This window comes from Symphalangus syndactylus, chromosome 9, assembly GCF_028878055.3.
Source record: "Symphalangus syndactylus isolate Jambi chromosome 9, NHGRI_mSymSyn1-v2.1_pri, whole genome shotgun sequence".
NCBI lineage: Eukaryota > Metazoa > Chordata > Mammalia > Primates > Hylobatidae > Symphalangus > Symphalangus syndactylus.
Window position 1 is genome coordinate 69,814,429 of NC_072431.2, and position 16,608 is coordinate 69,831,036.

Below are 16,608 nucleotides of genomic sequence, written 5' to 3' on the forward strand. Positions count from 1 at the left end.
ATTAATGATTTGCTATTACCACCTTTATCCAGGTTTATGAAACTGATTCGATCCCAGTCACTGTCACCTTAACAACAATAACAAAGAACGTGGGCAAAATAAAGTTAAATTTCATGGCTCAGTTGTGCCTCAGTTTTCAGAAAGTGATTTTATTTTAGACACACTGTTCCGCCAGACCCTGATTGTGTTCAGTAGGGATAGCATCACGTGTGAGGGGCTGGCAAAGAGATTCAGAACCAGTGAACGAGATATAGGGGCTGTTGCTGTTGTTGTTTTTGAGACAGAGTCTCGCACTGTTGCCCAAGTAGGAGTGCAATGGCGCAATCTCAGCTCACTGCAACCTCCGCCTCCCAGGTTCAAGCAATTCTCCTGCCTCAGCCTCCTCAGTATCTGGGATTACAGGCGCACACCACCACACCTGGCTAATTTTTTTTTTTTTTTTGTATTTTTAGTAGAGATAGGGTTTCACTATGTTGGCCCGCCTCAGCCTCCCAAAGTGCCACCGTGCCCGGCCAAGACATAGGGTTTATTGAAGGGACTCACAAACAGGGCAGTCCAGTGGCAGTAGGCTGGGCAGGAGAACTACAATTGCTTGTAAAAAGCATGCAGTTTGGTTGGGCATGGCAGCTCATGCCTGTAATCCCAGCACTTTGTGAGGCCGAGGTGGGTGCATCACTTGAGGTCAGGAGTTCAAGACTAGCTTGGCCAACATGGCAAAACCTCATCTCTACTAAAAATACAAAAATTAGCCAGGTGTGGTGGTGCATGCTTGTAGGCCCAGCTACTCGGGAGGCTGAGGCAGAAGAATCACTTGAACCTGGGAGGCGGAGGTTGCAGTGAGCTGAGACTGCGCCACTGCACTCTAGCCTGGGCAACAGGGCAAGACCCTGTCTGGAAAAAAAAAAAAAAAAATCATGCAGTTTATACAGCATTTTCACTTAGTACCCCCCACCAACTAGCAATCTCCACCAGGCACCACTTTATTTAACCCAAAACAATGGGCCTTGATCCCCTGTACAACCTGCATTCCACAGGAAGGGCTAGGGGTTCAGATGTTCCTCATAGATAGAGAATGATCTGCCCAAAATAAAACCTTCACAGAAAAAAACAGAGAATGAATCCCCAGGTTGGCCACTCCTGGATCTCCCAGTTCAGAGCTCAGAACACACATTCTTCTTAGAACATACAGTCATTCTCCAGGTATGTTTAAGTTAAGGTATTGGTGTCAGCTGTGCTTCACACACACACACACACACACACACACACACACTCTCTCTCTCTCTCACTCTCTCTAATTCTCTCTCTCTCTTTCTCCCACAGCTTAGAAATACAAAAGTGTAAGTTACGTGAAAAAAACACTCAGCATCACTAATAATCATTTGTAGAGAAATGCAAATTAAAATTACAATGGGATATCATCTTATACTAGTCAGAATGGCTATTATTAAAGCAAAACAACAGAATTGGCATGGATTACACACTGTTGGTGGGGATGTAAATTAGTTCAACCTCTATGGAGAGATTTCTCAAAGAACTAAAAATAGAACTACCATTCAACCCGGCAATCCCATTACCAGGTATCTACCCAAAGAAAAAAAAATTATATAAAAAAAAATCCTGTACCCACTTGTATGTTCATCGCAGCACTATTCACAATAACTAAAAGTCATGAAACCATGACCTAAGTATCCATCAACGGTTGACTGGATAAAGAAAATATGGTACATATACACCATGGAATACTATGCAGCCATAAAAATGAACAAAATCATGTCCTTTACAGGAACATGGATGAAGCTGGAGGCCATCATCCTAGGTGAACTAAAAAACAGAACACCAAATATCACACGTTCTCACTTTTAAGTGGGAACTAACCAATGGGTACACATGGACCTAGAGATGGAAATAATAGAGACTAGAGACTCCAAAAGTGGATGGGACGGGGTGAGAGTTGAAAAACTGCCTATCAGGTACAATGTTCACTATTTGAGTAATGGGTATGCGAGAAGCCTAATTCCCGCGGTACACAATACGCCAATGTAAATAACATGCACATGTACCCCTAATGCAAAATAATAAATAAAATAAAACACAAAGTGCAAGTAAATCCCCAAGAGATCAAAGCAACAGAGTGCAGACCAAAATGAGAACAATCTAAGCATGACAAGTGATGTCTTCTTTGATGACTATGTAACTGCAATTGTAAGAATGTATTTCGTGTCAGTATTTTTGGATGGATGAATAATTTTTTAGGTTATTGAAATCTAAGATCTTAACTCAAGTAAAACAAGGTTTTTAAATAAAATTTTATCCTTAAGCTCATTCTATGTTGCCAAGACAACTCAGCATTAAGCATAACATTTGCTTTTCAAAAAGCATATCATTAACTATAATCCCCACCATGAGCAGCTGAGTAGAAAGGAAGGTTGAACCTGAACTCCAAAACCAGCCTAAAACTCAGAAAGTGGAAGGAGCATCGGCTAGGCCCTGGCCACTGGGATTCAGATGCACTGGGTTCACACTCTAGCTCCACCGTGAAGGTAGTTTTATATCCTTGGTCAAGCCTCTCTCACCCTCTCCAAGCCCATTCCCTGATTTTTAAAATGGAGATTTTACACACACACATACAGCTATTATAACAATTAAATGAAATAAGCTACATAAAATACTTAATGGGGTGCCAGGCCCAGCACATACACATTCAAAACATGCTAGCTGCAAATGTTTTTATTTTGTGAACTGAAAAATAAATTCAATTACCATTATTTATTTTTTTTAGACAAGGTCTGCCTCTGTCACCCAGGCTGGAGTGCAGTGATGTGATCAAGCTGACTGCAGCCTCAATCTCCTGGGCTCAGGTGACCCTCCCACCTCTGCCTCCTCAGGTGCTAGGACCACAGGCATATGCCACTGCACTTGGCTAATTTTTTTTTAATTTTTGGTAAAGACGAAGTTTTGGGCCAGGCGTGGTGGCTCACGCCTGTAATCTCAACATTTTGGGAGGCTGAGGCGGGTGGATCATGAGGTCAGGGGTTCGAGACCAGCCTGACCAACATGGTGAAACCCCGTCTCTACCAAAAATTTAAAAACATTAGCCAGGTGTGGTGGCAGGTGCCTGTAATCCCAGCTATTCAGGAGGCTGAGCCAGGAGAATTGCTTGAACCCAGGAGGCGGAGGTTGCAGTGAGCCAAGATCTCACCACTGCACTGCACTCCAGCCTTGGCAGCAGGGTGAGATTCTGTCTCAAAAAAAAAAAAAAAAAAAAAAAACAAGAAGGTGATAAGCACGTAGAAAAGTAAAGAAAGAGCAGGGCAATGAAGATGTAGGGTGCCAACAGAAAAAAGAGGCAGGCTGCCCTGTCAATCAGGCTGGTCAGGATAAGTCTTGCTAAAAAGGGGAGTGTAGTTGGAGGAGGTGAGGGAGTAGGCCAAGAGGGCAAAGAGGGAAGAGGATTCTAGTCGAAGGAAAGACCTCAAGGTGGGAGCCTGCCTGATTATGTCTAGGGAACCTGAGTCACACGGGTAGCCAATGCAGGATTTTGAGAAGAGGGTGGCATAAACTAATTTTTGTTTTAAGTAGATTACATCGGGTTCTCCATTGAGAACAGAGGGGCAAGGAGCGAGGATAATCTGCCGATAGACTATAATATAATACAAAAAGGAAACGGTGGCTTGGACCAAGGTGGTGACACTGGAGGTGGCATAATAGTGGAGGTGGCAAAGTTGATCAGCTGGCTCTACTTTCAAGGTATCGTCAAGAGGGATTTTCAAATGGATTGCATGTAGTGTATGAGAGAGTGAGAGGGCTCAATGATTTCTACAAAGTGTTTGGCTCGAGCAACATGGCTGCCATCAACTCAGACAAAGCAAGCATTGGGGCTAACAGGACAGGGAGGAGGACCATGGACTGAGTCCTACAACACTTACAGTTCTGGGGAGAGGAAGAGGGACCAACAAAGGGCACTACCACAGAGCAGCCAGGGAGGACAGGAGGAAACCTAGAAGCAAAGACACCAACACCACCCTTTCCAGAAAGCTACAAATAAAAATATCATAATCAAATTCCCCCATTTAGACAATCACAAAAACAAACAAAATACAAAACAAAAAAAATTCTTGATGACCAACTTTTTAAAGTAATAGATTCTTAGATCTTAAAGTTATCCTGATTCTCTCACAAGTAAGGCATTGAGAAGCTTACGTAAAACCTTGGTTCTCTCCTTCATAAGAGCATGTTTCTATTTCTTGCTCTCTGCCAGAGGCTGTTACACCGGTCCTCCCAAAAACAAAGCCTAAAGGACTCCACTTCATGTCTTGCACTGTCCTCAAGGAAATATGACACAAATTGAAACAGCCTCTAAATTTCTTTTTTATTATTATTATACTTTAAGTTCTAGGGTACATGTGCACAACATGCAGGTTTGTTACATATGTAAACATGTGCCATGTTGGGGTGCTACACCCGTTAACTCGTCATTGACATTAGGTGTATCTCCTAATGCTATCCCTCCCCCCTCCTCCCAACCCATGACAGGCCCCGATGTGTGATGTTCCCCTTCCTATGTCCAAGTGTTCTCATTATTCAATTCCCACCTATGAGTGAGAACATGAGGTGTTTGGTTTTCTGTCCTTGTGATAGTTTGCTCAGAATGATGGCTTCCAGCTTCATCCATGTCCCTATAAAGGACATGAATTCATCCTTTTTTATGGCTGCATAGTATTCCATGGTGTATATGTGCCACATTTTCTTAATCCAGTCTATCGTTGTTGGACATTTGGGTTGGTTCCAAGTCTTTGCTATTGTGAATAGTGCCGCAATAAACATACGTGTGCATGTGTCTTTATAACAGCATGATTTATAATCCTTTGGGTATACACTCAGTAATGGGATGGCTGGGTCAAATGATATTTCTAGTTCTAGATCCTTGAGGAATCACCACACTGTCTTCCACAATGGTTGAACTAGTTTACAGTCCCACCAACAGTGTAAAAGTGTTCCTATTTCTCCACATCCTCTCCAGCACCTGTTGTTTCCTGACTTTTTAATGATCACCATTCTAACTGGTGTGAGATGGTATCTCATTGTGGTTTTGATTTGCATTTCTCTGGTAACAGCCTCTAAATTTCTAATGGAAAGGATTCCTGGAGAAGAAAGAAAGAGTCCACATGAGACGCAGGACATTTCAACAGCAAATCTATAGTGCTGTTTCCCATTATCTCACACTCACACACACACACACACACACACGCACACACACATGCACACACACACACGCACACGCATGCACGCACATGCACACACACACGATCTGTTCTCTTCGTGGTGCCCAAATCTTAAACCTTTCACAACTAAGCTCTGCTTTGTTATGATAATTCTTTTGGTTTTTTTGGTTAAGCAAGTTTTCTGACATTTTTCTTATTCTGAACAGCTTCCTGATCTTGGATAATCACAATTACAGTCATCAGAGTAACTAACGAGCGGACTTCATCTCATTGAAAGATGACAAAGCCAGAACTTAAGATCCTAAAATTTTCATCCTAATGTCATAGCGATAAACCAAATAACACACAAATAAACATGATGTAATGCTCAGTATATTCCTATTTCTAAAGTTTGGGCCGATCAGAAATAAAACATTCTCTTCTTTCTTCTCATAACAATGCAGTTCCTGGCCAAAAATCTTCCCAACGACCCGTCCTGACTAAAAGTCATAAATAATACCTGTTTGAGGCCGGGCGCGGTGGCTCACGCTTGTAATCCTAGCACTTTGGGAGGCCGAGGCGGGCGGATCATGAGGTCAGGAGATCGAGACCACGGCGAAACCCCGTCTGACTAAAAATACAAAAAATTAGCCAGGCGTGGTGGCGGGCACCTGTAGTCCCAGCTACTCGGAGAGGCTGAGGCAGGAGAATGGCGTGAACCCAGGAGGCGGAGCTTGCAGTGAGCCGAGATCGCGCCACTGCACTCCAGCCTGGGTGACAGAGCGAGACTCCGTCTCAAAAAAAAAAAAAAATACCTGTTTGATATAGATACTCCACTTGAGGTTTTTCATAAATTAGTTTCTGAAAACAATTAACAGGTGGTGTTCTCTTCCCCACCTTCACATTTTCTTTATGATGTGTATGTTAGCATACCTAGCTTGTGAAAACCATCTGTTGGAGATCTTTTATTTCTTGCAGTACTTCGCTTCTAGCCTAAAGTATAGATAAAAACACCTAGCAATAAATGATGTCTTTTTCATCTTTGCAGCTTTAATACCGAGGACGTTCCTGACAAAGACGGTGCAATCACTTGGTGTTTGCTGAACGGGTGGAAAACTGAGCTAAAGAAATCTCAGCCCCATTTTCTGGGAACTATTTCTCCCTGCCATGGTAGTACTTAGAAGGGGGCAGGCAGCATTTTGAATAGACGCTGAGTGGCCCTGAAATTCTGACCCACTTTTAATCAATACAAAGTTAATTTTGTATGTATATAAAAGGAAAGCTAATAGGTCAGGAAAAGAAAGATATTTTTATAACTCAGTGAAATAACTGAAAAGACAATGATTGCCCTCAGAATTAAGAACACAAAAGAGAAGCATTGAAAACATCAGGAATTATCTTCCAAAGCTGCTCAGGACTGGCCACTTAGCTCCAGTTGGGGAACTCAGACAATAAGCAACAATCCCCACAGCCAGTTCCACCTTTCACACAACTGAACCAGACCCAGGACAGACAGCAGGCGTTCTTTGTCATGGGGTGGGAACTCACACTAGAAAGCAAAGGACTCTCCAAGCCAGAGTGAGGTAAATAATTAATGAGCATTCCCGTCTCAAGGCCATGCCTTCCACCTACAGTGGAGTCTTGAGCACCCAGCGCATCGACCTTTACCAGCAGTCCTCCCCACCAGATGGCCTGCACTGGATACCTAAGCCTTGGGAGTGGACAGGGCCGCCACCTGGAGAAGGGCCCTCTCAACGGGCAGAGGAGGCTGGGTCCCGAGGGGACAAGGAGCCTGGGTTGCCCCCACCCCACTGAGGGAGTTCCTCTTGCCCCCTACCCCCAGGGCTTGTATATAGATTATAAATATATAAGGGGGAAAGGCATGGTGAGGGAGGGGTTTTGGGGCTGGGGCCTCACTTCCCCTCCTCCCCCTTCCCCTGGTCCCCTGTCCCTGGGGCTGTTTGTTAAAAAAGAGTAATAAAAGGATTTTAAAAAATAATAATAATAATTAATGAGCTAAGAGTGGACCTCCAAAAAGAGGCCAAAGTGGAGATACCAGGAATACCACAAACTACGAAGGAAATGCCGTCCAGCCTTTGAAATTGACTATAATTGCCATTTATACAAGAAATTTGTTCGTAAGCATTTCTGTTTAAGCCTGAAATTTGTATTCCCATAGATACAATATTATTAAAATGAAAATTAAGGCCAGGTGCAGTGGTTCACATGTATAATCCCAGCACTTTGGGAGGCTGAGGCTGAAGGATTGCTTGAGCCCAGGAGTTCGAGATCAGACTGGGCAACATAGTGAGACCCCCATATCTACAAAAATGTTTTTTAAAGTATTAGCTGAGTTTGGTAGCACATGCCTGTAATCCCAGATATTTGAGAGGCTGAGACAGGAGGACTGCTTGAGCCCAGGAGGTTGAGGCTACAGTGAGCTATGATCATGCCACTGCATTCCAGCCTGGGCAACAGAACAAGACCCTATCCCTTTACGGCCTTTTTCAGTTGAAATTACTTGCTGCCAAGAGAACAGAAAATACAATCAATATTCTGAAATACTAAAATTCTATAATGCTGTCAAAGTTAACATTTTAAAAGAAATCACGTAACATTTTTTTCTCTGAAGTGTTACAGACTACCACCAGTTTTCCAGAAGGGCTCTGGATTCTTACAAATTATGCACTTTACCCTTTACTAATTAGGGTTTTTTTTCTTTTCTATTATCATAATTTTACAGCAAGATTTACTATGACTATTATAGCAATAAGATGGATTTTCAAAAATAAAGGCTTGTTTAACCTAACTTAGAACACAGAAAAAAGCATTAAACAAATAGTTACCAGGGCCCCAAAATTACAAATTAAGGGATCTCTCATTCATTGTGAAAATGTGAAACAAATGAGAGCCAGGCACGGTGGCTCATGCCTGTAATCCCAGCACTTTGGGAGGCCCAGGCAGAAGGATCATTTGAGCCCAGGAGTTCAAGACCAGCCTGGGCAATATAGGAAGAACCCATCTCTATTAAAAATTTTTAAATTAGCTGAAGCACAGTAGCATGCACCTGTAGTTCTGGCTACTTGGGAGGCTGAGGTGGGAGGATCACTTGAGCCCAAGAGGCAGAGGTTGCAGTCAGCCAAGATCACGCCACTGCACTCCAGCCTGGGTAACAGAGTGAGACCCTGTCTCCAAGTAAATAAATAAAGTAAAATAAAATAAAAATAAAACAAATGAGGCTCCCTTATGCCTATGTGCTGACCCATCTACACCCTCCACACCTTCAAACATGCACCTGTTTTCTGCTAGCTTCAAGAAAAACTGCTTTGCTAACCTGAAGAGCATCAATGCACAAATATCAACCAGTTCCACTCTGAAAACCCTTCCAGCAAATTTGCTGCTGATTAAATACACTGATGTTTTGCTGACATGGTAACATGTTATCAAGTCAATCCATTCAGATATGAAAAAAAAAATCCTTTGTAGGAATTACCAGGGTAAAATAGACACTGTATAAATACCATTTTTAAGTATGAAATTGGTGGCAGTTGTTGAATTTCTGGGGATCATTCCTTCCATCATATGCATTCTAATGCCTACTCAGGATTCACGCATCCATAGACATGCTCTATTCTTTCTCTCTGCTATCCTGAATCCTATCATCCCTCAAGAGAATATAAATTTTAAAACTCTTTTGTTTTCCTCACATCATAAGAACCCATGGACAAACCATTTGAGATGCCTGCTGATTAACGTTAAGCCTAAGGTCACTATTGGACACTCCTTTCTGCACAGGACAAGACCCTCAACAGGCCCAGCAGACAATGAAAAACATGTGCTCACGGAACTCACCTAACACATTTTATTAACATCAACAAAGTCTACCTCATGGTTTATTCATTACATATTTCCATTTAAAGTGCATTTGCAAAAATGCTCCTGTCAGAAAAACTACTATCCAAACTCAGATCATCATTCTGTATGAAGGACATCTCAGCATAAAGAAATGAAGGTGTCTATTCTTCAGGGCAGGGCTGATTCCTCCTCACACAAACTGCCCGAGACACAGTTCATTCAGGGAGACTCCAGGATGTCCAGGAAACACACATCCTCAGTCATCGTCCCATTAGCTCCTTAAGCACTAACTCAAAAATCAACTTCATATAAAAATAAAACTGGCATTTCCTGCTTCTGATATTACTATCTGTGATGGTTAATTTTATATGTCAACCTGTCTGGGTCACGGCATCCAGATATTTGTTCAGCCATTATTCTGGATGTTTCTGTGGAGGTGTTTTTTGGATGAGATTAACATTTAAATTGCTGGGCTTTCAGTAAAGTAGATTGCCCGTCATAATGTGGATGGATCTCATCCAATCATTTGAAGGCTTTAATATAAAAAGATTGACCTGTTCCAAGCAAGAAGGAATTCTGCCAGGAGAATGCCTTTGAACTTGAACTCCCACTCTTCCCTGAGTCTCCAATCTGCCAGTCAACCCATGAGATGTTGAACTCACCAAGCCTCCACAAATACATGAGCCAACTCCTAAAAATGAACAAATGAATCTCAATCTCAGTCTCTCTGTCTGTCTCTCTCTCTCCCCTCATACACGCACACACATACACATACACACACACCCATTAGTTCTGTTTTTCTGGAGAACCCTAACACACTCTCTAAAGGAAAATAAGACTTTGCCTTGAAATTTATTAAAAAGACACATAGATTACTTGAAGATCAACAGTCAATTATTAACTAAACCAACAATGAGTCTAGGAAAAGCCAGTCAAATTCCAGATGTGGGGCTTACTAGTTCTTTACCAACGGTTTCATTTAATTTTCCAAAACACTGGTAAGAGATACTGCTTTATCAAGTATGAGAATGTAATTTTTACCCCTACCTCCTGCCATTGAAAAATGCTTGAAACTAAAAATCAAGACGAAAAATTAAAGTAATCATTAGCATCTCTGTAAATGTACAAAAGTCAGACCACCTACAGATATACACAAATATGTACAGGTCAACTTTCCCTAGAAAATTCATAAAGAATAAAAGTATAATTATCAACTAATTTTTTTGTTCTTGAGATGGAGTCTCACTTTGTCACCCAGGCTGGAGTCCAGTGGCGTGTTAACTCAGCTCACTGCAACCTCTGCCTCCCGGGTTCAAGCAATTCTCCTGCCTCAGCCTCCCGAGTAGCTGAGATTAAAAGGCACACACCACCATGCCTGGCTAATTTTTGTATTTTTAGTAGAGATGGGGTTTCACCATGTTGGCCAGGCTAGTCTCGAACTGCTGACCTCAGGAGATCTGCCTACCTCAGCCTCTCAAAGTCCTGGGATTACAAGCGTGAGGCACCGCGCCGAGACTACTGAATAATTATCTTTTATAAATTAGTACTGATCTTGAACCATTATTTGCATGACTTTTCTCCATTTCTCATAAGAAGGAGAAGTAAGTATGAGCCCATTTTCATACTGCTATAAAGAACTGCCGGAGACGGGGTAATTTATAAAGGAAAAGAGGTTTAATTGACTCGCAGTTCAGCATGGCCGGGGAGGCCACAGGAAATTTACAATCACAGCGGAAGGCAAAGGGGAAGCAAGGCACCTTCTTCACAAGGCAGCAGGAAGGAGAAGTGCAGAGCAAAGGGGGAAGAGCCCCACATAAAACCATCAGATCTCATGAGAACTCACTCACTATCATGAAAACACCACGGGGGAAACAGCCCCCACATTTCAATTACCTCCACCTGGTCTCTCTCGACGCATAGGGATTATGGGGATTATGGAGACTACAATTCAAGATGAGATTTGGGTGAGGGGGACAAAGCCTAACCATATCAAGGGGTAAGGAGTATTATAATATTATGAATGAGTGGCCAGAACAGATTTCCCTACATGAAAGAATAACCTGGTCTTCAGAATGCTAATTACTGAGGTTTCTAAAGACTTCCATATGTGCTATTAATACCTTAAGAGTGTCTATATTAAAACAGCCTTGGCTGGGACTATTTTTTAATGGTTGCATATGACGGGAAAGAAGAATACAGGAGAGGAGTCACCAGTGGTAGGTAGAGACCAGAGCATACAGATTCAACAGGGAACCTAACAAATTCCAATTCATCACCTACAGCTGTTGCTTTATGAAGCCATCACATGTACAGTAGTGGTTCTCAAAGCGTGGTCCCCAGTTCAACAACATCAACACCAACCAGAAACCTGTTAGAAATGCACATTCTCAGGTGGCTCACATCTGTAATCCCAGCACTTTGAGAGGCCAAAGCGGGCGGATGGCTTGAGTCTAAGAGTTTGAGACCAGCCTGGGCAACATGGCTAGACCCCATCTTCACAAAAAATTAGCCAGGCGTGGTGGCCCGCGCCTATAGCCCCAGCTACTCAGGAGGTAAGGCTGAGGTGGGAGGATTATCTGAGCCTGGGAAGTGAAGGTTGCAGTGAGCCAAGATGCTACCACATACTCCAGCCTGGGTGACAGAGCGAGATCCGGTCCAAAAAAAAAAAAAAAGAAGAAGAAAGAAAAAAAGCATACTCTTGGGCTTACTGACCCAATCTCTGGGAAAGGAAACCAACAATCTGTGTTTTAACAAGCTCTCCAGATGATTCCGATGCATGATAAAGTTTGAGAACCAGTAACCTCCAGTGAAGTCAATATTTGTTAATATGAGACAGAATTAAATCAGGAAATTCAAAAAAATGGAGTGGCTGAATTTCTACCACATTACTATGCATTATATGGAAGAAACTGTTATTTATATTATCCCTTCTTTTTTTTTTAATAAGGAATTCATTCAAAACTGTTTTCCCATCACTAACTAACATTATTTAAGATTTTCCACTAACCTAAAATTTCCAATCCATTCAAAAGGCTGCTTAGCTCAGCAAGACAGAACAATAGCAAAGGTTTCCAGGAAGATTGATGGTACATTCCCAGGTAAAGCTTTCAAGTTGAATGCAGCATATTATAAGTTGCTAAACTTTTTATTATTTATTTCTGAGATGGAGTTTCGCTCTTTTCGCCCAGGTTGGAGTGGAGTGGAGAGATCTCGGCTCACTGCAACCTCTGCCTCCCAGGTTCAAGCAATTCTCCTGCCTCAGCCTCCCAAGTAGCTGGGATTACAGGCAACCACCATCATGCCCAGTTAATTTTTGCATTTTTAGTAGAGACAGGGTTTCACCATGTTAGCCAGGCTCATCTCGAACTCCTGACCTCAGGTGATCCGCCCGCCTCAGCCTCCCAAAGTGCTGGGATTACAGGTGTGAGCCATCACACCTGGCCAAGTTGCTACATTTTAAATTTTTAGTTCTTCCATCATATGGGATGTAAAAGCTAAAAAGGCAAAATATATATAATATTCCTACAAAGTTTTCACTTCCTTAGAGGAAAATTTGCCAGTGGGGACAAAATCCTACCAAAGAGGCAATTCTTCTGCCAATCTGATTCAGACTATTAACAGGCATTAGCATTCCTCTGTAGAGGGAAGATAAATACCTTTAAACTGCTTAATCATGTTCTGATGGTTTTCGATGGCTTCCTTCAAGATCATTTCAGGCTGGTCCATCTTCCACCGCCATTCAGTGCCCACGGGGTTGGTGTGGTGCCTAGGAACAAGACGCAAAGTTCTAAAAGACCCTTCCGTAATAAGATCTGGGCTAGTCATTTATGATGAAGTCATCCATTTTTAAAAATCACAAAATCAGGACTGGTTTCCTCCTAAGAGTTCAACCATGTATAGTGGTATTTTCCAACTTATTTTAAATCATGACACCCAACAGAGAGGGGTGAATAGAGAAATCATTCAACTCTTCCCAGAGATGTTGGGCACCTAATTCACTCAATTCCAGTTACAGGTTGACAGAACACTCTCTGCTGCTTTAACCATGTTAACTATGAATGTACACAAACAAGGCAAACTGTCACCACCATGTTACTGTCATCTACGTCGACACTTCATAAAGTGAGTGAGGACAGCTGGAACACTTGCTTGGAAATCACACTGACAGGGCCTGAGAATGAGTTTCTCTTGATGCAGGCCTGGGGAAAGGACAAGAACCTCCACCTGGGACCCAAGCAGCTACAAAACAATGTCATTTTGAGACCAAAACCACTGCTAGAGTGTATCCTGCCCTGGGAGCCAAAGCCCCTGTATCTCCATATTCCTGAGGTCCCACCACCATCACTCCATGGCCATACAAAAGATTACGATGCCATAACCCAAGCTATACCTAGCAGTACGACCATATCCAAGCACCTGAGCCCATTCAGAACCTTGTAATCCAAAAAACAGGGCAGTGCAGTACAGCAAGGAGACTACCCCCAAGACAAACACAATGCCAGAGCCCAAGGACCAGCTCCCCAGTGTCCACCACTGCCAACCCTCTCACCCTCACGACAGGCAGAACCACCGTGTGCCCTACAGGCCCCTCAAGGCCCAAGGACCATTCTGCCCAGAAACCAGCACCACTGAAGCCACTACCCCCATAAGCAGCAGAGCTGCCGGAAATAGCACAAGCTCCCCTAGGGTCTAAGGACCAGCAAGCCCAGCAATACTGCCCCTAGCAAAGCCATGCCACTGCCTCCACAAACACCCACAGTCCAGGCCAGTGAGGCACCCACAGGAACTGATTATGGCCAAAGAAATCACATGGAGACTACACTACTGTACCCGTCTAGAGGACAAGTCAAAGCACCCCACTCAACCAACACTATAAAATACTTCTCCAGGAAAGTCTTTCCCTATGAAAACTACTCCATAAAAATGGAAGAGGTGGCCGGGCGCGGTGGCTCACGCTTATAATCCCAGCACTTTGGGAGGCCGAGGCAGGCGGATCACGAGGTCAAGAAATCGAGACCATGGTGAAACCCCGTCTCTACTAAAAATACAAAAAATTAGCCGGGCGCGGTGGCGGGCGTCTGTAGTCCCAGCTACTCGGAGAGGCTGAGGCAGGAGAATGGCGTGAACCCGGGAGGCAGAGCTTGCAGTGAGCCGAGATTGCGCCACTGCACTCCAGCCTGGGCGACAGAGCGAGACTCTGTCTCAAAAAAAAAAAAAAAAAAAAAAAAAAAAGGAAGAGGTGACTGTTATACCAGATGTGCAGATATCAATGTAGCAAAAAACAAAAACATGAAATAGCAAGAAAACATGACACTCCCAAAGAAACACGATAATTCTCCAGTAACAGACCTGAAAGAAAGGAAAATCTAGGCCTGTAATGGAATTTAAAATAACGATCTTAAGGAAACTCAGAGAGATAAAAGAGAATACACACAGACAATTCAATGAAATCAGGAAAAGAATTCATGATCTAAATGAGAAATTCAACAGAGATAGATATCACAAAAAAAGAGCCAAAGAGAAAACTTGAAGGTGAAGAATTCGACAAATGAAATAAATACAACTGAGAGTTTCAACAACATACTAGATCAAGGAGAACAATGTCTGAACTTGAAGACAGAACTTTTGAAATGACCCAGTCAGACCAAAAAACAAAAAACAAAAAAACAAAAAAAAAAAAAAAGGAAGAAGAAAGAAGAAAAGGAGAAAAGAAAAAGAAAAGGAAAAGAAAGAAGAAGGAGGAGGAAGAGGAGAAGAAGAGAAGAAGGAAAAAAAGAAAGAAGAAAAGAAGAAGTGAGAAGGGAGAAGGAAGAAAGGATAGAGGAGAGAGGAGGAGTAAGAGCAGGAGGAGGAGGAGCAGCAGGAGGCGTAGGAATAAAAGCCTACAGGAATGATGGGACACCATTACATGAACAAATGTTTGCATTTAGGAATTCCAGAAGGAGAACAGGTGGGAAAAGACATGGAAAAGTAAATAGGTTTTAATGAAATAACAGCTGAAAACTTCCCACATTTGGGGAGAGATACGGACATTCAGATCAAGCAAGCTAAAAATTCCTCAAATGGATTAAATGCCAAAAAAAAAAAAAAAGCCTCCTTGAGACACATTATAGTCAAACTGTCAAAAGACAATGACAAAGAGAATTCTAAAAACAGCAATTGAAAAGCATCACGTCACATGTAAGGAAATCTCCATAAAAATAACAGCAGATTTCTCAGCAGAAACCTCACAGGCCAGGAGAGAATGGGATGATATATTCTAAGGGCTTAAAAAAAAAAAAAGACCACCAAGCAAAACTATCCTCTGGAAATGAAGGAGAAATAAAGCCTGCCCCAGACAAGTAAAAATTGAGGGAATTCATCACCACTAGACTGGCCTTACAAGAAAAGCTTAGGGAATCCTACATCAGGAAATGAAAGAATGATAATTACCATCATGAAAATACGCAAAAGTATAAACTCACTGGTAGGGCCGATATACAAATGAGAAAAAAAAAAAGGATTCAAATGTTACCACTGTGGAAGACCACCAAACTGCAAAAATAAACAATAAGACAGTAAGAAAACAAAAACAATATACAAAACAACACGAGTAAGTCATCATCTACCATGAATAACCTTGAATGTAAATGAATTAAAGTCCCTTGTTAAAAGATATAAACTGGCTGAATGAAAAAAAAAAAAAACACCCAACTATTTGTTGCCTACAAGAAACTCACTTCACCTGTAAAGATATACACAGACTGAAAGTGAATGGGATGGAAAAATACATACCACACAAACCAAAACCAAAAGCAGCTGAGTGTGGTGGTTCACGCCTGTAATCCCCGCACTTTGGGAGGCTGAGGCAGGGAGGTCAGGAGTTCGAGACCAGCCTGGCCAACATGGTGAAACCCCGTCTCTACCAAAAATACAAAAATTAGCCAGGCGTGGTGGTGGGCACCTGTAATCCCAGCTACTCAGAAGGCTGAGGCAGGAGAATTGCTTGAACCTGAGAGGCGGAAGTTGCAGTGAGCCAGGATCACCCCACTGCACTCCAGCCTGGGCAACAGAGCGGGACTCCATCTCAAATAAAAAAAAAAAAAAAAGCAAGCAAGAGTAGCTATCCTTATATAAGATAAAATAGACTTTAAGTCAGAAACTGTAAAATGAGACCAAGGAAAAAGTCATTGTATAATGATAAAGGAATGACTGCAGCAAGAGGATCTAACAACTGTAAATATTTATGTACCTAACACTGGAGCACTGAGATATAAAGCAAACATTATGAGATCTAATGGGAAAGACAGACTCTAACAATAGTCGGGGGCATCAACATCACACTCTCTCAGAATTGGACAGACCACCTAGACAGAAAATCAGTAAAGAAACACCAGATTTAAACCATAGGCCAAACTGACCTAACAGACACTGACAAAATATTTCATACTACACCTGCAGAATACACAATCTTCTCATTCATACATAAAATATTCTCCAGGGCAGACCATATTTTAGTCTCAAAAAATGTTAAAAAATCAAAATCCTATCAAGTATGTTTTTGGACAATGGA

At 42.3% G+C, this 16,608-nt stretch overlaps 1 protein-coding gene across 13 annotated transcripts in view; it reads right to left on the bottom strand.

The window, feature by feature from the left end:
* LOC129489808 (S-adenosyl-L-methionine-dependent tRNA 4-demethylwyosine synthase TYW1) overlaps positions 1-16,608 on the bottom strand; it is a 279,548-nt gene that overhangs the window by 153,113 nt on the left and 109,827 nt on the right. For 11 of the 13 annotated variants that reach the window (XM_055292946.2, XM_063646354.1, XM_055292947.2 and 8 more), the window contains one exon: positions 12,713-12,822. The exons of the other annotated variants lie outside the window; for them this stretch is intronic. In XM_055292946.2, coding sequence (XP_055148921.1) covers positions 12,713-12,822 — 110 coding nt within the window. The remainder of the gene's footprint in view (positions 1-12,712; positions 12,823-16,608) is intronic. 13 annotated transcript variants of the gene reach the window in all.